Source organism: Psammomys obesus, unplaced genomic scaffold, assembly GCF_907164565.1.
Source record: "Psammomys obesus unplaced genomic scaffold, mPsaObe1.curated_primary_1811, whole genome shotgun sequence".
Classification (NCBI taxonomy): domain Eukaryota; kingdom Metazoa; phylum Chordata; class Mammalia; order Rodentia; family Muridae; genus Psammomys; species Psammomys obesus.
Genome location: NW_026594083.1, coordinates 7,615,233 through 7,636,680, shown reverse-complemented (window position 1 = coordinate 7,636,680; position 21,448 = coordinate 7,615,233). Strand labels below are relative to the sequence as shown.

The following is a 21,448-nucleotide window of genomic DNA, read 5'->3' as shown; positions in this document are numbered from 1 at the left end:
GTGTGTGTGTGTGTGTGTGTGTGTGTGTGTGTGTGTGTGTGTGTGTGTGTTTCATAGTCATAAAAGAGTTCTTCATATCTTTTCATTTCTCAAATGAAGGGCATAGGGCAAACACTTGGAGTTGTCAGTACTCTGCAGACAGAGGTCGATTCCTTAAGTGTGACAGAGCATAATCGGACTGTAGGGGAAATGCTGCAGATGAGAATCTGAATGCTAAATCACCTCAGACATTAATAAAAGCAAGGAACATGTGTAGAGGCAGGCAACATTTTTAAAAGTATTAACAGCATGCACGTTATTTTAAAGAATGGAGACACTTTCAAATAAATATCAAAGTTTGCTTATTTGATCATGGAAAATTAGGTGTACTGCTGCTGGCTAGATGGCTTATTAGGTAAAGTTGCTTGACAATAAACGTGATGTCCCCTCTCTCTGGAGCCTCAGCGGTGAAAGGAGAAACCACTCTAGCAAGTTATTCTTTATGCACTCTGCTCACCCCACACACACCCATGCATACACACAGTCATTCACACAGACCCACACACATACACACACACCGAATACAAAATAAATGAAAGAAAAATTAAGTGAATCAAAGTAGAATGTTAATACCTACTGGCATTCTTAAACTTTGTACTATAATAATGTGACCATTTACATTATTTGAATAAAATATATATTACCAATATATTACCTTTCCTAGCACACACATACAAAACAATGAAAATAAACAAGAGAAATACAAACATGTATAATATAAATTAATTGTCATTATCTGTTGTCTTCAAGGTATATGGAATTTAAATGCAGAAAAGGGAAAAAATATTCAACTTCATTTTCAAGAATTTGATTTAGAAAGCATTAATGATGTGGTTGAAGTGAGAGATGGGGGCGAAGCTGACTCCTTGTTATTAGGTAAGACGGAAATTTGAACCTCTGAAAGTCAGCTAGCTCAAGATTTTGACTTACCGGGAGAGCACACTGAAGCAGATACAAGCACTTTACAGTTGGCAAGATGAAAATATAACAGCAGGGTATCTTATTAAAAATATTCAGTTAATTGAAAATAATCCTTTCAAACAATATATTCTGAATAAGATTCCCCTTTGGCTAAGTCTTCCCAGAACATGCTGAGTTTTATTATGGAAACATGTTTGCCATGGGGAAAAGATTGTGTACTTCTACAATATTCTTTGTGAATCAGGAATGATATGTGTATGTCACAGTTATTTATTGGTAATAATTAACTGTAAACACACCATGTGTAAACTATTATGTAATTTCTATGATATATGTGTATATTAGGTTTTCAGTGATAATTATTAAATAATGTTTTCTTTGGTCATAACATACAAATTCTGTTTCCTATAAATATTTTAAGTTATTTTTTTATGTTTTATCATTATTTTGCTTATTATTGTCTCTGCATCATCTACTTCTCAACAGCTGAGAATGATGAAAAAGTTAACGAATGCTTACTTTTCTATATAGCTATTGGTTACTGTTATTTAATAATGCTTGCAAAATAATTGTGCCTGGAAAATAAAATATATATTAGTACATTTAAGTGTTTTTAAAGAAACATAAGATCATATCATTTACCCATTCATTTTTAAGAAAGAAATATTTTTTATTTAGGAAATTCAGATATTAAATTACAAAGATGCTTAAATGATCACTGGGAAGCATGAACTAGAATGACTCACCACAGAAAGGGTTATATGTACTGTTCTAGTGACTCATACTCATATCTTATCATAAAATCTGACTTAAAGTTCTTTAAATCAGGATATTGTTATATAAAAAATTGTGACAAGTAAATTATGACTCACCATGAGTCCCAAGCCTGTGAGAGACCAGAATAAGAGTGAGAATTCCCCAGACATATCTAAAATCCTACAAATCTCTAGATCACAGCTTTCTGAAATGGATTGTCAGTGCCACACAGAATAAATCAGAAATGAAATTCTACAGGGACAGCAAGAACTGGAAAACATTTCATCTAGACCTTTATATACATTTGTAAATATAGTCTGTGGTTTTTTTTTTTTTTTTCATTTGCAGGTTAAATTGTGTTTCTAAAAGGTCACTGCTTATATAATCAAGGAAAATAACAATTTATTATTTTACTTCTTATTAGCCACACAAACACAAAGAAAAAAATTCAGAAGCATATCTAAATTATACTGTAATATGTAGACAGAAATTGTTTTGTTCTGGAATTGTTTTTCTTATTTTAATAGATAAGACAGTTAAGAGTAAGCATCATAAATAAGAATGTTTACATACATGGTACATGTAGTTCTACCTCTAGAAGAAGAAGGTAAAATCACTTATCTCCAGTATTCAAACAGCTTATGGCCTCTTTTCCTTTGGGGACAGCTGTGTACACAGGACCTGGCCCTGTGAAGGACGTGTTTTCTTCCACCAATAGGATGACTGTGCTTTTCATCACAAACCTGAAGAAGGCAAACAGAGGCTTCAAAGCAAATTTCACTACTGGCTATTACTTGGGGATTCCAGGTAAGAAATATTCATCAGAGCTATGGGAACAAACCAAGGAAATAAAGCCCATTTCAAAACTAAATCACAATGTATATATTTGCATTCTGAGATATGATTTTGTCTTATTCAGCATAATGAAGATTTTTTCTCCCTGTTCTTTATCTATGTAATAGTTACCTGAGGTTTTTCACAATATTGTTTTTGTATATGAATTACCACTTCTCTGGTAAGCTTATTTACTTCTCCTCCCCAAAGTTAAAATTTAGCATAAAGTTCAAAGTAAAGAAAGCAATTGGCTCTGGGTGAAGGACGATTCCTTTTGCCAAGATCTTGTTGAGACAGGAGGATGGGGAAGGACCACTAAACTGCTGGGAGGCAAATGACGCCCAATTAAAATATTAAACATCATTAACTTATTAAAGACAGCCAGAATAAAACAGCTGCAATGGAGGAGTTTAATAATGAATGCTGCTGGCATTACAAGTTTCTTCTTGTGTTCTTTATCCTGTCCCAAACTTAAGCATCAGGGAAAAAAAACAAAACAAAAAGGCATTTTAACACACACATATGGAGGAGTGGGAGTAAGAGTGAGACAAAGACAGATTAAAAGACAGAAACAGAGACAACAGAGACAGAGGCAGACAGAGGTCTAGATAGAAATACACAAAGCATGTATTTATTCTCATATACATTATGTTTTAATATCTTGGAATACTTTGTTACTTGCTCGTCTATGCAGGCTCTGCCCTTTCTTGTGCTGACCCACAACTTTGTGTACCTTTCCTGATTCAAAAATTTCACACACATATATATAAATTCCTAGAGAGGAGGAATTTTGCACAGTTGCTTTCTTTTGGATTGTTAACGAAGGCTAAATCCTGCTGTGTGGTAAAATTATGTGCACGTCTGTTTCTCTACTGCTCAGCTAGCCCAAAACTCTGACCCTGCCTCAGGAAAGTAGCCTGCTTTTAGCTTTATGACCATTTTTAGCCCTGATAATAAGCCACAATATTGATGAAAGCTACTTAGAAAGAGTTGGCTGCTAACCCCATCAGTTAATCTCCAGTTCTGGTTTAGAAGCAGCTACTTTTAACTAACAAAGAGTGATAGGAATGAAACAAAATAAGGCACTAGTAAGATAAATGATAGGCACACATTTTTGTGTGTGTTAATTTATATTTATCATATATTTTATTTATGTATATATTTTGTAAATTATATATATGCATATAATTTATAAGTGTAATATATATATATGCTATATAATTAAACGTAATGCTCTCATGGTAAGGTACATGACTGTAATTCCAAGTTGAAATAGGAGGATCAGAATTTCTTTTGTCTTCTTTCATAATTTTTTTTGTTGTTTTAGAGTACTATGGTTTATTTCAGCTTAGAGTTTATAGTTCATCACACAGGGGAAAATAGGGAAAGAAGCTGGAGGCAGGATCTGATGCCGAGGTATGGAGAAGGGCTGTTGACTGGCTTGCCTAGGCATTATTCACAGACGTTTATTCTCAAATGAATATACACATATTTTTAAAGAAAAGCTTTAAAATATCTAGATTAAATAAACCCAAGGAATGACTTTTCCACTGCAGAGTAAAGCTATTTGTCAACATGAATCAGCTATTCATCACTGTGATCAGATAACTGAGAAAGTCAATTTAAAAGAGGAAGGATTTGTTTCATTTCCAGGTTTCAGAGATTTCACACCATCAGACCACAGTCCTTGGCCCTTTCATTATAGGGTCATCAGCAAGCAGAACATGATATCAGGACAAACCTGTGGTAGATACTGCCGAATTTGTGGTGGAGAGACGAGAAACTGGGTGGGGTGGGAGCACTGTCTTAATACTTCTAAAACAAGATACGCCAGTTCACTACTTCCTTCAACAGAGCGCCATCCTCTAAAATTTTCAGAACCTTCGAAAGAATTACTAGCTAGCAATCACACTTTTCAACATCTGCGACTGAAGGGTAAAGAGAAAAAGGACGCTCCATGTCAGTGCTCACTCTCATCATCATGTGAGGCAAATGAAACTGTTTCTTTAGAGGAATGAAAATGTTTCCATTCCCCCATATCTTCACTTCTGGGCTTTCAAGGGATAATAATAAAATAAACTATAATAAGATAAAACAAAAAGTTACACATTTGAATAGGACAAAATAAACAAACAGAAGAAAAAAAAAAACGGAAGAGATGACACAAGGACCAGACTCGGTCTCCACGTGGGCTCCCTAGTAAAGGGAGCATGGACTATCTCTGACATGAACTCAGTGACTGGCTCTCTGATCACTGCCCCCTGGGAGGTGCAGCCTTGCCAAGCCACAGAAGACAATGCAACCAGCCCTGATGATACCTAATAGGCTAGGGTCAAACAGAAAGGCAGGATGACCTCCTGTATCAGTTGACTAGGGGAGGGAAATAGGAGGAGCAGGGTGGGATTGGGAGGAGGCAAGGGAGGGGGGCACAGTTGGGATACAAAGTGAATAAATTGTTATAAGTGATAATAATAAAAAATTTAAAAGAAAAGAAAAAAGAAAGAAATTCATCTATAATTTATGCAGCAGGCTGAGTTCCAAACCAGCCTGGACCGCATGAGATGTTTTTTCTGACAGAGGGAGAGGGAGTGGAGATGTGGGGTTGAGGAAAATACTAAGTTTTCTAAGAAATCAGAATTGAACGTAAAATATAACTAATGCTGAAAATGAGACTAGAGTTCATGTAAAAGAAGAAAATAAATTTGTTGAATAGCAAATAATGAAATGTATAAAATACCTTAATAAAAATAAGTGTGCATTGGTGTCAATGCAATATGTACATATGTGTGTGTGTGTGTGTGTGTGTGTGTGTGTGTGTGTAATCAAAATTTTACTCGAGAAAATAGAGTCATTGCTTTGGAAATATTAATCAAGATAATTTAGGAAATGACATTTTAAATTTAATCAGTAGCCCTGCTCCTTGCTAATTTTGTTATTACTGATTAAAATATGATAACAGTGTGTATCTGCCAATAGTTTGTCTGCTCCTTCGGCTTTTTTTTTCCACTTCGGAAAAATCTATTATTTCTCTTTATAATTTAATTCACCTTTGATTTGGTTTATGTTATTTTTTTAATGAAATGTTTTGTGTGTCCATGTGATGAATGCAGGTAAGAATATGTTATTTGCTAGTGTTTATGTTATTAAGGTAACATATACTTAGGATATGTATTGCTAGGTTAAAAACTAAATATGTACTTACTGTTTTGAAGAAATTTATTTATGTCCTATAGAACACTGAGTAGCAGAAAGATAAAAATGTTTTCATTATTACTTTTTACCTAGAATTAAGATTCTGATTTTAATTATGACAAAATTTTTTGTTTCTAGTAGATTAGTGCTTGCATGTCACCTGCTTTATAAATGACATCATAACTCACTCTCTCCTCAAGACTGTTGCACAACATGTATTCATCTTTCTCGGAACAGTTTTCAGTGAAATTCTCCCAAACTCAGATTTTTCTTTCCAATGTGACTGGTGCCTTCGCCGGTGGCTTAAAATGTGTCTTGGGAGTTCTTTTCGTTCATAAAGTGCTAGTTTTACAATCATGAAGACCTGAGTTGAATCCCAGGTGCCAATGTGAAAAACTGGGTGGTGAAGCACACTTCTAACTCTAGGGCTAAGGAGCAGAAACACATAGATGCCTGGGGCTCCCCGTGCAGCCAGGCTAACCTGTTCAGCTGAGCTGTGGGCCAATAAGAGGACTTGTTGCACACGCACGCACACACACACACACACACACACACACACACACACTCATATTATTGATATTAGCATTAAAGTTTTAGCAGGAAAGTGTATTGGGAATAAAAACTAACAAACACATGGTAAAGAATGAGAGTCACTGAATGGCATGCAAGACAAGACATAAAATAAAATCTCTAAACAGAATGAACTACATCAAAATCAAGAAAGAAAATCATATGAGAAAAAAATAATATATTTTCTAGGACTGATAAAATGAAAATCCTGACATCTACAGTGTTTTGTGGATTAAAAATTAATTATCGAGTATTGGCAGTGATAAATTAATGGTATCATGATAAATATGTATATGATTAGCCCTATAATGATTATGCAGCATTTTATAGCCTGCTCTCACCATCAGTAAGGCGCAGACCCTGCTGGATTTTACAATGGCCCTATTTACCTTAGTCTGGGCTGACACTCCACCTATGCTCTCTCATATCTTCCAGTCCATGCCTTCCGTCCCAACTATTCCTGATTGGGCTACCTCCCACCCATAATCCCTAATACTTGCTGATGTTCTTCATCTGGGTTGCTTCCTCCATCCACACCAGGAGTAATTTTTCCTGACCCATGTGGTTCTCTTTTATCCTAATCCATGGAGGTTTCCTCCTTCCTCCTTTCTCCCTTCTGTCTCCTTCCAGTGATTCTCCTCTCCCAAAGCCCATGAACTTTGGCCACACCTACCCCATTTTGCCCTGCCCAGGTTTAGACCTTTTAATCAGCCAGTCAGGAATCATTTCTTAGGCAAGGTTAAACAGCAATACTTGGGGTACATGACAGTTTGCTCATAAACAGTACGAATACCAGGGGGACAGCAATTAACAAATACAAAGCACCAGACCATACTCCAACAGAGTATCAATATTACAGACTTTTCTACTTAACATTTTGAGTCTCAAGATTCATATTTACAAACAAAATATGTACCTTCAGTGACATTGAGTATTAAATCAGTTTTAATGATGAAAACTTAAAAATCATGGTATTTTATGTTTAAAATACCATACACAATACTACTGCACAATGAAAAAAAGCACAGCTGATAATATTGAGTATTTCTTGATTCTTGAGTAATTGTCTCCATGCTCAGGTGGACAATGTACCATGTGTGCTTCATGCAGGACAGTTACATGTTCACATGTGAGGAGTGTCATACAATGGCACAAAACAATAGCTAACACACAAAGGTACTTGTCCTCCCAGGCATACAGACATCTCAACATAGTTTCAAAAGTTTTGTCATAAAAATATTTTTATATAATTATATGCTTTTAAAAAATTGAAATAATTAAACCAACTGAAGTAATTTAGTTTTTTCTAATCTATACACTGAGTAGCAGAGAGGATTTGTTACAAATCTAAGCAATTGAAATAATTGTGGAGTATCCTTTAATGAACAGAACTGAAAGTACTTCAAAACAAAGTTTATGTAACAGGAAGAGGGACTGCCTCTGACATAATCTGATTGGCCTGCTCTTTGATCACCTCCCCCTGAGGGGGGAGCAGCCTTACCAGGCCACAGTAGAGGACAATGCAGCCACTTTTGATGAGAACTGATAGACTAAGATCAGAAAGGAAAGGAGAACCTCCCCTATCAGTGGACCTGGGGAGTGGCATGCATGCAGAAAGGGGAAGGAGGGTGGGATCGGGAGGGGAGGAGGGAGGGGTTTATGGGGGGATACAAAATGAATAAAGTGTAATTAATAAAAAATTAAAAAAAACAAAGTTTATAAAAGCAGTAGGCTTTTACAGTTCTACTTTAAAATCAATTGCAAGAGATGAAAGAAACTGAAACAGTATGGACTATGAATATCAAGAACAAACACATCTCTTCCAACAAAATTATTGGGTTTTTTGCTTTTGTATGATTGTTACTCTTGAAAAATAGTGTATCAAATATTTTCAAAAATGTCACAAAAATTTTTGATTTGAGAAAATTACAAAAATTGTATCATTTAATGGAATGGAGTTAATTTTGTATCCAGCTACTTTGCTGAAAATGTTTACAGGATATGTGAGTTTCTGATAGAATTTTGGGGGTCACTCTCTGTACTTATATCATCTGCAAATAATGAAACTTTGACTTCTTCCTTTACAATTTGTATCTCCTTTATCTCTTAGTTGTTTTATTGCTCTAATTAGGAATGTCAGTACTATGTTAAAGAGATATTGAGACAGTGGGTAGCCTTAATTTGTCCTTGATTTCAGTGGGATTGATATAAGTTCCTCTATTTAGTTTGATGTTGGCTACAGGCTTGCTGTATTATTGCCTTTACTATGTTTTGCTATGTGAATCCCTGATATCTCTAAGACTTTAAGCATCAATGGATGTTAGATTTTATCAAATGATTTTTCAGCATCTAAGGAGATGATCATGTGGCTTTTCTCCTTCAGTTTGTTTATACAGTGGATTACATTTATGGATTTCCATGTATTAAACCACCCTTGCATGCCTGAGATGAAGACTAGTTGGTCATGGTGGATGATATCTTTTATGTGTTCTTGGATTTGGTTTCCAAGTATTTTAATGAGTATTTTTGCATCAATGTTCATAAGGAAGATTGGTCTGAGATTCTCTTTCTTTGTTGGGTCTTTGTGCTGTTTAGGAATCAAGGTGACTTGGCTTCATGTAATGAGTTTGGAAATGTTCCTTTGTCTATTTTGTAAGCTAGCTTGAAGAGTATTAGAATTAACTCTTCTCTGAGGGTCTGGTAAAATTCTGCACTAAAACCGTCTTGCCCTGGATTTTTTTAGTTTTTTGGATGGGATACTTTTGATGACAGCTTCTATTTCCTTGGGGGATATAGGACTATTTAATTTATTTAACTGATATTGATTCAACTTTGGTAAATGGAATATTTCAAGAAAATTGTCCATTTCATTTAGATTATCAAATTTTGTGGCATATAGGCCTTTCAAGTAGGACCTAATAATTCTTTGGATGTCCTCAATGTCTGTCATTATGTCCCCCTTTTCATTTCTGATTTTGTTGATTTCTATAGTGTCTCTCTGTCTTTTAGTTAGTTTGGCTAAGGGTTTGTCTATCCTGTTGATTTTCTCAAAGAACGAGCTCTTGGTGTCATTGATTCTTTGAATTGTTTTCTTTGTTTCTAATTTATTGATTTCAGTCCTAAGTTTGATTATTTCCAACTGTCTACGCCTCTTGAATATGTCTGCTTCTTTTTTAATTTTTTTCCTCGGGATTTTAGGTGTTCCATTAACTTGCTTGTATGAGATGTCTCAAAATTCTTTCTGAAGGCTCTTAGTGTTATAAACTTTCCTCTTAGTACTGCTTTCATTGTCTTCCCTAAGTTTTGATAAATTGCATATTAATTTTCATTGAACTACGAAGTCTTTCTTTCCTTCTTTCCTTCTTTCTTTCTTTCTTTCTTTCTTTCTTTCTTTCTTTCTTTCTTTCTTTCTTTCTTTCTTTCTTTCTTTCTTTCTTTCTTTCCTGACCCAGCTATCATTGATTAGAGAGTTGTTCAGTTTCCATGCGTGTGTAGGCTTTATGCTATTTCTGTTATTGTTGAGATCTAGTTTTAGACCATGGTGGTCTGATATGATACAAGGGATTATCTCCATCTTTTTGTATGTGTTGAGGCTTGCTTTGTATGGTCAATTTTAGAAGGTTCTGTGAGGTGCTGAGAAGAAGGTATATTTGCTGTTGTTTTAAAAAAAATGGTGTTGGTCTATATAATGTTTATTATTAGCCTAAGATTATCATGGTGGTATTATTTAATCCTCTATCACAAACAATAAGACACAGACACCTGTTAGATTTTATAACTGCCTTATTTACCTTGGGTCCGGCAGATATTTCACCTGTGCTCATTCAATAACCTCAACATCCACCTCCCAGGCTCCAACCAATGCCGTACTCTTAACCACCCTCATCTGACCTATCTTCTAGCCATAATCTCAATATACTTGCTTATATTTTTCATCTTGGTGGTTTTTCACCATTGCTCGTGGTTTCTTCTCCATGCTAACCCACCGTGGCTTCCTCCTTCTTCATCTCTTCCAGTCTGTCTGACTCTGGTCTTTCTTCTGTCCTTTCCAAGCCTGGAAACCTTAGCCATGCCTATCCCATTCTGCCCTGCCCAGGTATAGGCTGTTAATCAATCAATGAGATATAATGAGGCAGGCAGGTTTATACAATAAGGACAGATTTACACAACAAGGACAGGTTTAAGTGAGAATGTGCTCTTCTGAGCAGGGACAAGATCGTGGGGGGAAGTAATTAACATTAGAATACATAGCACCAGGCCAACCCCCAACATTTACTTTTTTGTGTTAGGGTGTAGACGTCTATTAGGTCCATTTGATTTAATGCAATCAGTACAATAAAAAGATCCAGTTATATGTGAAGGGGTTCTTTCCACTTGTTTTGCCCTGGAACCAGATTTTGCTCTTAAGCATTGTGTTTTTTGAGAACAATGTTTTTCAGTGAAGATGGAGGACTCTTTTGCAGAACATCAGTGCATGACAAATCAACACACTTATGGACTGCTATTTCTCCTAGAATTAGAAAATGGGCCTTTGTGGTGTAGAGCTGAGTGTCCCAGCTTGCTCAGCACAGTCTTTTTTCATCTAGCTTTTCTTGTCTTTTCTTTCTTCCTTTTTTTTTTTTTTTTTTTTTTAGCAGAAGCCTGGAAAACAGATTGGGTGTACATACCTCCTTAGATTGATGTTCTGGATTGGCAATCATTTCAGAAAAGAAAAAAAAGTGAAAAAATTATGTGATAAATTATTTCCATTATTTATGAATCTTCCTTGTCTTCTGATATGTTTTATGAATACTTAACAGTATTTCATTGAAATATAATTATGAGGCATATTTAATATTATTTATCCTCTCTTAATTATCTCCACTCATGTTGACCTTAAGGATTCATGGTAGATATTTATTATGGTAAGTCTCTCAGGAATGTGGGCCCACTGCTTGTTTATGAGTCTCCGAGTCTTCATGTGCAATTCAGTAGATCATTGCTGGCAACTCACAGGTGGCAGCTGGTTGTACTCACAGTCCTAAAGCCCTCCCCAGATGGGGAGGTGTGTTCCTTAGAAACCAATTTACTTCTTTTTAAGAAACCAAGCATATGGTGACTAAATAAAGCAGGGCTATAGAGACTTCATAAAGAGAAGATGGGGAAATTCAATTCTGAGTAATATTACTTTTTTCCACTTTCACCATGGGCATAAAACTATCAGAAATAAGATTTCAGACTCCAGTGAGAGTAAATTGTTGTATCGAAGGCTTCCTAATGACCTGAAATATATGTTCCAAAAACTCAAAATCAAGTTTGTAGATATATGGAAAGTTTTAAGTAGCTTATTTATACCTCTTCTCAAATTTTATAATTCCTAGTCGCTTAGCAACAATATACCATTCTTCTCCATTCAGTAATTTCTAATCCAGTCTATTCCACCTTCTAAACTAGGAACCTTTTCAGGACTTACAGGTATAATCCTAACAGCTTTGACTACAGAAAAACAAAATATTATAATTTTCAGGCAAGTACAGAGCATGTGCTTTCACTGAATAAAATTTAAGCTATTTATATTAATTTTAACTAAAATTTATCTTTCCAATTGAATATAGCTTGACTACAGCATTAAAAGCAAAATTGTCAATAAAATGTATCCATAAATAAATATTGTCATTGTAAACTCATTTAACATAATGATTTAATAAATGTGGAAAATATAATTAATAATTTAACAGTAACTAATAATGACTGACATTAGAGTGTATCAAAATATTTGACTATCAGTCTGAAATTTTACCTTATAAAAATTAATATATGCGAAAATACATACTGTTATAGGATGTATATTTGTGTGTGTGCACCTATTTTGAAGATTCTGTGTATTCTAAAGGAAAGTTAAGGAATGATAACATCCAGAAGAAAGAGAAATCTTTCCAATAAGATACTTATGCTTCTTTGTACAAAAAATTTAATCATGTGAGGCCATTTGTCATCTCAGTAATCTGTTTAAAAATATGTGTTTGTGAAACAAATTGATAATTACATTCACTAGAACCTCCCTAATGATATTAAGTTTTGAGATATATAACCTATTTTTCTCCTGATATAAAAATTTGCAGAAACAGCCAGCCATAACTTTCTAAAAATATCTGTATTAAGGTAAATTAGATTTTGGTTAAAACATAGAATGTTTCAAAGCTTAAAATAGACAAATAGCTCCAATTACTATTTTCTGTAACCAAGAAAAAGTGAATAGACATATTTTCCTGTTTATCTTGTTATTTGAAGAGAAAAGTGGTGGAAGTAGAGTGGAACAAGAATATTAACTTAATAGAGAGATGCTTCAGAGCTCAATGGTAAAACATACCCAGAGAGGAAAAAAAGAGAAAGAGAGATATTAGATACTTCTAAAGTTTCTATTTTTAAACAATTTAATTTTTGAGACTCACATATGTGTCTATATTGTGTTTTTATCATATCTATCCAATTTCCCTAGCTGTGCTCCCATACCCAACAGTATGTTCTCTACATTTTTATTTATATTTCTTTACATCTGCTTGATGAGTATGTGTATGGAAATCTGTATCATGGCACTAATGCCAAACTCCGAGAATCATTTATGGAAGCTAATTCTCTTTTTCCACAAAGTGGATCCCTGCGATCAAGCTCAGTTTCTCTGTCTTTGCAGCAACTACAGTTATATCCATTGGGTTTTACTTTTCTCAGTCCGATTAATACTACCCATATATACATGAGTGTGGGCCCATTTAAGGAATCATGGGTAACGTTCTAGGGACCACATTCCTTTAGTAGCTATCAACCTCCAGGTAAAGATAATGGGTCATGAGAGACTCCGCCATCCATCTTAGACTGTTGGCTTGCTGGTTCTTGAGCAGATCTTGTGCAATTGTTCACAGGGGCTATAAACTTGTGAATGCTAAAGCTCCAACATTCAAGAAGATTGCATTTCAATGGACTTCATAGTGTCCCACATCTCTTGACATTTTTATGCTTCCTCCTTTGTAATGTTCCTGAGATCTCAGGGCTATTTAAGGCTGAGCACTTGCAGTCATAGTCTTAGCACGTTGACCAGTTATGACTCTGCAATACTTCTGCCTGCTAACAAATAATATTCCCTTTAAGGTATGAAGGGCAGATCTTAAGTTAGCTGCAGCCTCTTTTGACAGATTCCGTCACCAATTTTTTAAACAAGAAATTTAATAATGTTCCTATTTTTGCTGTTAATACCACGTATCGAACAGTTAGTGTGTACACATTGGTATTCTAAGTGTATTCTTTCTTTCTTTCTTTCTTTCTTTCTTTCTTTCTTTCTTTCTTTCTTTCTTTTCTTCTTTCTTTCTTTCTTTTCTTCTTTCTTTCTTTCTTCTCATGATAAGTTGAACTAATTTCCACTTAACATACAAGAAAACTGAAACTCAGAAAGATTAACTTATGTGCAGAAATCTGTCTGGAGTGATTAAAATGACACAAAGTTGGGTAGGAAAGGAAAGGGGGTATATCAAAGTTAGAAGCTCAGTGAATATAATCAAGCATGTTTTATGAAACCCTCAAAGAACTAATTTATAAAACTCTCCTTTAAAACTGTGTCAATATTTAACACTTCTTGGATTTAGGTTTAAAGCCTAGATTTCTAGTAGAAATGATTCCTCTCAGAGACGACTATTTTTGCTCATTATAAATAAACCCTGGGAACTACATTACTGACTGGTCTGGCAAGACATAAAAGCTGGTACAGTAGTGGCAAAAATAGCATGGGAGTACCATCAACATTCTGATTGTTTTATGTCCAAAAAAACATGTCTATGAGGAAAAAAAAAGATTTGGACAGAGGAAAAATATGAATAAAAAAATAGAAATATTGGTGCTTTGTAGATGTATAAAATTTGACAATTTCATACATGTATTTAAAAAAAAATAATAGGGGCTAGGGAGATGGCTCAGAGGTTAAGAACACTGGCTCTTCTTCTAAAGGTCCTGAGTGCAATCCTAGCAACCACATGGTGGCTCACAATCATCTATACTGAGATCTGGTGCCCTCTTCTTGTGTGCTGTATAAGTAATAAATAAATAATTTTTTTAAATCAATAAAAGTTTAATTCCACCCCACTCAAATACCAGCAGACCATCAAACACAGAACAATTGTTTATAGTGGAACTACAGGAATAAGTTATTATCTATGTTTTTAATTAGCTATGTCAAAAGGTCAATACCTACCTATGTATGTATTTCTGATTAGTGACACTATATAATTGTATGTATGTGCATATGTGTGTAAACACATACCTGCGCATACACATACACACACATATATCTAACAAATAAAAAGCTAATTTTTTTTGTATTTGTAATTTTCTTTAATTTTTTATTAATTACACTTTATTCATTTTGTATCCCCCCATAAGCCCCTCCCTCCTCCCCTCCCGATCCCACCCTTCCTCCCCTTTCTGCATGCATGCCACTCCCCTAACTTTTAAAAACAAAATTTTTCATTTTGTAGCTCTTCAGTTTCTGGTATCTTTTTAACTTAAGTTGTGACTTAGTGAAATAAAGTTTAATATAATGGTGCAATTCTGATCCTGGTTTGTGTTTGCTAGTTGTTTTCAAAATAGAGCTATTCCTGCTTCCTGTTATCAAAGGTTTTTGCTTCTGCTTTGGGATTATCTGTGTACTAAAGAGCATGGGGTGCTAAGTGTCTACAGCTGCCTTCCCAGAGGATCTATATTATGTGTGGCCTGAACAGAGCTTGTCTTATCATCCCAGCATAAAGCTCTTCCTTCAATGCATCTCTCTCTGAGGGAGATATCTCCCAGCCATGTTTGAGATCCCTCAGGTCAGCTTATTTTAAGGATAATCTCAGCTACCTCTTGGAACTTTTCCCAAAAGCACTTTTACAAAAGAGATGGCAAGGTGGTTTTTTAAAAATCTTGGAATTTCAAATTTGAAAGTTCTTCCACCATAGGCTGAAGCAAAAGTCTGGTGTTTAAAGGGGCATAAGTGGCATGGGTATACAGGAACCTTCAACTTGTGATTTCTTTGTTCTACTAAATAAACAGAGCCCTGCCAGGATGGCGAGTTTCAGTGCACAGCAGGGACCTGCATTCCCAAGGCAAATCTCTGTGATAGCCACCCACACTGCAGTGATGGCTCAGATGAGGCACATTGTGGTACGTCATATTTTCATGAAAATACTTGTGTGGTTTTAACTTTGTTTTTCTTTTTGGATTCTCCAAGCATGAAAGAAAGAATACATATGGCTTTATTGCAAGTGTTGAGGAATGCGAGTCTCCCTCCTAAGCTGAGCTTTGAGACCATTTTTGGTTTATAGTAAAACGAACATATAAGCCTCTAGTTCATGTGTGTTGCTTGTTAAACTTGGTCACGTGCAATGTAGCTGTAAGTCTAGGACAAGAAGGACTCGGTGAGAAACATACCAAACCAGGCACTTTAGTAACTGCCACACTCTGCTCTATTTCCTTTATTGCTTTAGGGAGGAGCACCTGAATGCATATTATAACTGACTACTCTGGAGCTGGTATTTTATATTTTTAGTTCTTAAGCATCTTCTACTTCTTCTGCTTTGAATGATTTCAAGCCAAGCCTCCATTTCAGGTTGCAATGACTGGATGAGTAATTTTATTTTATTGTACATTGCTTTGATTCCTAAAACAAAACAAAACAAAAAAAAAGGATTGCACATATTATATGCATTGCACTATATGAAGTGTGGTAAGAGTCCCACATTAAAAACTGACTAGATTTAGACCTGAAGAAGCTGAGTTCTGAGCAAGGTGCACGTCTGTCGCAGATCAGATGCTTCATAAAAGCTAAGGGTAAAATCTCAGTCTGTTTAATTCAATACCCAAATCGTTTAATGAGAGAATAAAGTAAAACCAATAACAACATGGTGTTTTCAGGTCACATCCCAGCGCTGAAAATTTCTTTACTTAAAAACCAGCTTAGATCCAATCCCTTTTTTGGCATAAAAACCGCAATATTCCTCACAGAATGTTTGTAAGATAGTGGGAATATGAAGAAAATAAAATAGCAAATATGGCAAATAAAAATACAAAGTTTCTGAAAAGGCAGCATGAGTGAACAGAATAACTACATTATCTCCTGAATTTGTTTTTTCCACTTTTAGTGAGTAAGTATATAAGCATTGCTTGTCATAAATAAATTTTAATAACTTAAATAACAATATACGCAAGTTTATTTCGTTCATTTGCTGGAAAATAACTTCTATGTTTCTGTTTTTTTCAACTTATAATCATAGATAAAGACAAAAAACTATCAACTAAATTTGATTTTTTCAAATTATATCTTCCAAGATACTCTTCAGAAAAAATCTACAACCAATTACTAAGCTCTGACTGGCAAGGGTTCAGCCTTGCCAAGCCACAGAGGAAGACAATGCAGTCAGTCCTCATGAGACCTGATAGGCTAGAATCAGATAGAAAGGGAGGAGGACCTCCCTATCAGTGGTCTAGGGGAGGGGCATGGGAGGAGAAGAGGGAGGGAGGGTGGGATACAAAGTGAATAAATTGTAATAAATGATAATAATAAAAAAGAATAAGCACATTTTAATTAAGGCCACCATGAACTTAATCAATATGACCCTGTGTATTACCCAGTATCTTTCATAAATCTCTATGTGCTTATTGCTATTTTTAAAAATTCTGTTGAAAGTTTTAAATTATAGCTATGACTATTTATGGGATGCGAAGTCGCATTTAATTTTGGCATACAATATTGAAAAAGTAAACTTAGCTAATCAACCTAAACAGTACCTTAAATGTTTAATATATTTTTGTGATGAGGCAGGTTGAAATTTATTTTTTTTAGCAATTTAAAAATAAATAGTCAACATGTCAATACTGTGTACTTGGTCTCAGGAACCTTTATTCCTCCTGTTTAGATAATTATTTTTTTTCTTTTTGACCAATATTCCCATGTGGCCTCCATTCCCTGGCTTCTTGTAATCTTAACCCTTTTCTCTGCATTTTTAGTGCGTTTTCTCAATGGCACAATGAGCAGCAACGGGTTAGTACAGTTTAACATCCATAGCATTTGGCACATTGCCTGTTCTGAGAACTGGACCACACAAATTTCAAATGAAGTTTGTCATCTTCTGGGACTAGGGTAAGTGAGTATACCATGCTCTTTTATTTTGTATTATTAGTATGCGTTGTAGTATGTGTGTGTGTATGTGTGTGTGATATATGTATATAAGTGTATGCATGTCAGGGGGCATATGTGAAGGTCAGAGGATATCCATATAGTTTGGTAGGAATTACGTTCTACATAGCATACTAACCAACATAGTTTCAGAAATGCTAAATAATATACTTGTAAATTAAATATGGACGTGCATTAAAAGGATTGTCTCCTTGAGTTTTTTATTTTAGCCATTCTGATGGGTGTAAGATGAAATCTCAGGGTCGTTTTGATTTACAATTCTCTGATGACTAAGGAGCTTGTGCATTTCTTTAAGTGTTTTTCTGCCACTCGATATTCCTCTATTGAGAATTCTCTATTTAGCTCTTTATCCCATTTTTTTTTTAAATTGAATTACTTTTTTGGTGTTTAACTCCAAAATGCAAGCGATAACACATGGTAGAAAGGTTGTGGAGAAAAGGGAACCCTCCTGCATTGCAGATGCCATGTAAACTTGTACCACTTTGGAAATCAATCTGGTGCTTTCTCAGAAAATTAGGAATAGTGCTACCTGAAGACACAGCTATACTCTTCCTAAGCACATATCCTTATATGTATATATGCTCAAACATACAATAAGGACAGTTGCTCAACTATGTTCACAGAAGCTTTATTCGTAATAGCCAGAATCTGGATACAACCTAGATGTCTCTCAGCAGAGGGATAGGTACAGAAATTGTCACACATTTACACAATGGAATACTACCCAGAAATTAAAAACAAGGAAATCAGGTCTCATCAGGACTGGCTGCATCATCTTGCCCTGTAGCCTGGAACAGCTACATCCTCCCAGGGGGAGGTGATCAAAAAGCCAGCCACTGAGTTCATGTCAGAGACAGCCCCTGCTCCCTTTACTAGAAACCCACTTGGAAGCTGAACTGCCATAGGCTATATCTGAGCAAGGAATCTAGGTTATCTCCATGGGTAAGGTCAGACAGAAAGGGAGGAAGCCCTCCCCTATCAGTGGACTGAGGGAGGGGCATAGGAGGAGAAGAGGGAGGAAGTGATTGGGAGGGAACAAGGAAGGAGGGCTACAGCTGGGATACAAAATGAATAAACTGTAATAATAAATAAATAAATAACTTTTAAAAAGAATAGGGACTTCGTCTCATTAAAAAAAAATACCCACAAGGAATAAAAATAAATTCTGCAATACTGAGTCATATTTATTTACATGTTAACACATCTTCAGCCAGACTTTGATATCTGGTCCACTGACCTCATTTCCTATGGATCACATTTCTTGCTGCAAGACACAGAAATCAAAAGATAGGGTCCTACAATATAGAAAATAAGTGATACAGTACATTGCCTTAGATACAGTATTTTTGAGAAAGGCCAGGTACTGTCTTTCTTCTAAAATGATTCAGGTAATTTGTACAAAGATGCTAATCTTTGTTCCTATCCATGCTTATTAGACTCCATAGTGCATTAATAACTGAAAAGACATTACAGCATTAATGAGGGTTGTCTAGACTGGCAAACAGAAATGGAAAAAAAAAAAACTTAGTAAGTTTAAATGGTGTGTTTGGTACAGTGGGAAATAATTTAGGATACAAATTTTTAAGCCTGCACTGTAGTCTCTCAAGGTTATTTATGTAGATTGGGTACGAACAGCAATTCCCCACAGATTTGAGAAAATCACATAAGGAAGATTTCATCAGCCTTTACTCTGTTATATTAAGCATTTTAATTCCTTTCCATTTATAAAATGCATAAAAAAGTACTTTAACATTTTTATGTCGTTGATCAAGGGTATTTTGTTTTGTTTGATTTTACAGTGAGGTGAAAGTTATGCTGAAGTAAACAGTGAGTTTTCAATTGTGTTTCTTAAGAAGGAAATCCATGGTTACAGCCCAATTCGTGCACATGGGATTGGCCTGGACAAATTATTAAAATTAATTACTGGTATTTAGAAAATATTAGTGGGAAATAGACTTAGTGATTTGTTTCCTAATTAGAATTTTTGGAGGGGTTGTTAACTCTCCTAAGAGTCCTGTACAATATATTGCTACCTTACAGACCAGACTAGTCAGTTTTATCCTCTCATTCTCAAATCTAGACACGAAATAGACTTGTATCTGTGTTCTTCTATTTCAAGGTGCTTGCACAAACTGAAGTAAGGATGAATTTTGTCATTCAAATACCATTGCCATAATTAACTGGAGGAAAGGGAAGGGATAAATGTTGTAATTATAATCTCAAAAGTAAAATGAAAGATCCCACACAAACACACATTTAATTTACCCACAATTTGGCATGAGCTACTATACACCTGAAATTAAAATTGGCATTTTATACTGGCTTAATATGTTGATAGACAGTATTCTGGTTCCCATATGTAATTTCTATAAGTGTCTTGATAATTTTCAACTGTGTAGTAAAAGCTTTAACTCATTACAACTGTGAATACACACACACACACACACACACACACACACGCAGAGAGAGACAGAGACAAAGAACCAGAGAGAGAGAGAAGTTAGTTCTCTCTTTCTACCATGTAGTTCCTTGGGATGGAAGGAACTCAAGTTCTTGGATTTGATGGCAAGCCTCTTTTAGCTCTCCAGCCACCAAGCCATATCACTTACTTAGGTGTGGCAGAGTAAAAGAAGCTCGACAGAAGTTGTTAGAAAAATAATTTCTACTCTATTAAAATGACTATTCAAATAATTTTAGTAAATGATGCACTTTACTAGCAGCTTGTAGCTACATGACATACAAATTATGCCCATTTTCTTCTGCTTTAAAATCAAGAGCGCATAAACTAAAAATAACTGAGGAGTAAACGGGCTGCAGAACTTTGACAGCTCCCCAACATTCATTCATCTCTGATCAATTTATTGCCTTATAGGGCTGGTGAAGGGACATAGGTAAGGAATGCCAACGAGTAGTAACTCAAGAACTATAACAGCACAGACCTGATTGCCGGGTGCACACACACACACACACTAAATATATAAGTAAATGAATAAATTCAAGCCAAGAACACTCAAGAAAAGTTAAAGGAGAGCCATGCTGTACAAAGTACAGTGTTTGTGGAGACCCTGCCTCATTGACAAGCTTCTGCTCAGCCACATTGAAGCACCAGCACTTTGTTTTCATCCAAACACTATTACTTCTGTAAGATAACAGAGAGCAGTGATAAGACTGACCCATTGATTTCTCTCTTGTTGTGACCCTGGTATCTTGCACAATAGAGGGATTGACTACGCCAAGATAACTTTTCCATTGACCTTTCTTTGCTCCTATGCAAAACTTTAAAGAACTGAGGCAAGAAAACCTAAAATTCATTCTCTTGAAAAGTTTTTCTAGGTAAATGAATGAAATTTGCAGTTGAAATACGTCCCGTTCAGATATAATGTTACATAACTGCCCACTGTTGAGATTGTCAGAGTAGGATACTTTGTCGAGGACTCTCTTCCATCCACCATTCCCTTGTCTATAAAGTCCTGAACTCTGTCCTGCCAAATCAATCCCTTCTTACCCTCCAATCTGCAAAGAAAGACCTTCATTCTCCAAAAGCCTTTTCAGCTTAATCCCACCTGGCTCCATTCATTGCTTAAGCCTTTTGGGGTGTGAAATGAGCTACAGTGCCCAGCTGCAGTACTTGCAGCACGCATTATTATTCCTTCAGCTTTCCTGTGTCCAAAGGCTTAAAACATCTCTACCTAAGCTCTTGCTGCAGGGAAGAATCCTTATCTCAGCAAATGCAGTCTGATAGCAAGACAAAAGAGAGGCAACCTAAGCAGGGCCTAGAAGAGTGGCTGAAGACAAAATACCGTCTAAGCAGCCTGGGGATATCCTTTCTTCTCTCTAGAATTCCTTTATAAGTATATTTTTATACTCCATCTGCAACCTAAAAAGTAATTATATATATATATATATATATATATATATATATATATATATATATAT

General features: G+C 35.4%; 1 protein-coding gene across 3 annotated transcripts in view; it reads left to right on the top strand.

The window, feature by feature from the left end:
- Tmprss15 (transmembrane serine protease 15) overlaps positions 1-21,448 on the top strand; it is a 121,058-nt gene that overhangs the window by 75,564 nt on the left and 24,046 nt on the right. For all 3 annotated transcript variants that reach the window (XM_055617822.1, XM_055617823.1, XM_055617821.1), the window contains 4 exons: positions 790-915; positions 2,383-2,523; positions 15,370-15,480; positions 17,323-17,455. In XM_055617822.1, the coding sequence (XP_055473797.1) occupies positions 790-915; positions 2,383-2,523; positions 15,370-15,480; positions 17,323-17,455 (511 nt within the window). The remainder of the gene's footprint in view (positions 1-789; positions 916-2,382; positions 2,524-15,369; positions 15,481-17,322; positions 17,456-21,448) is intronic.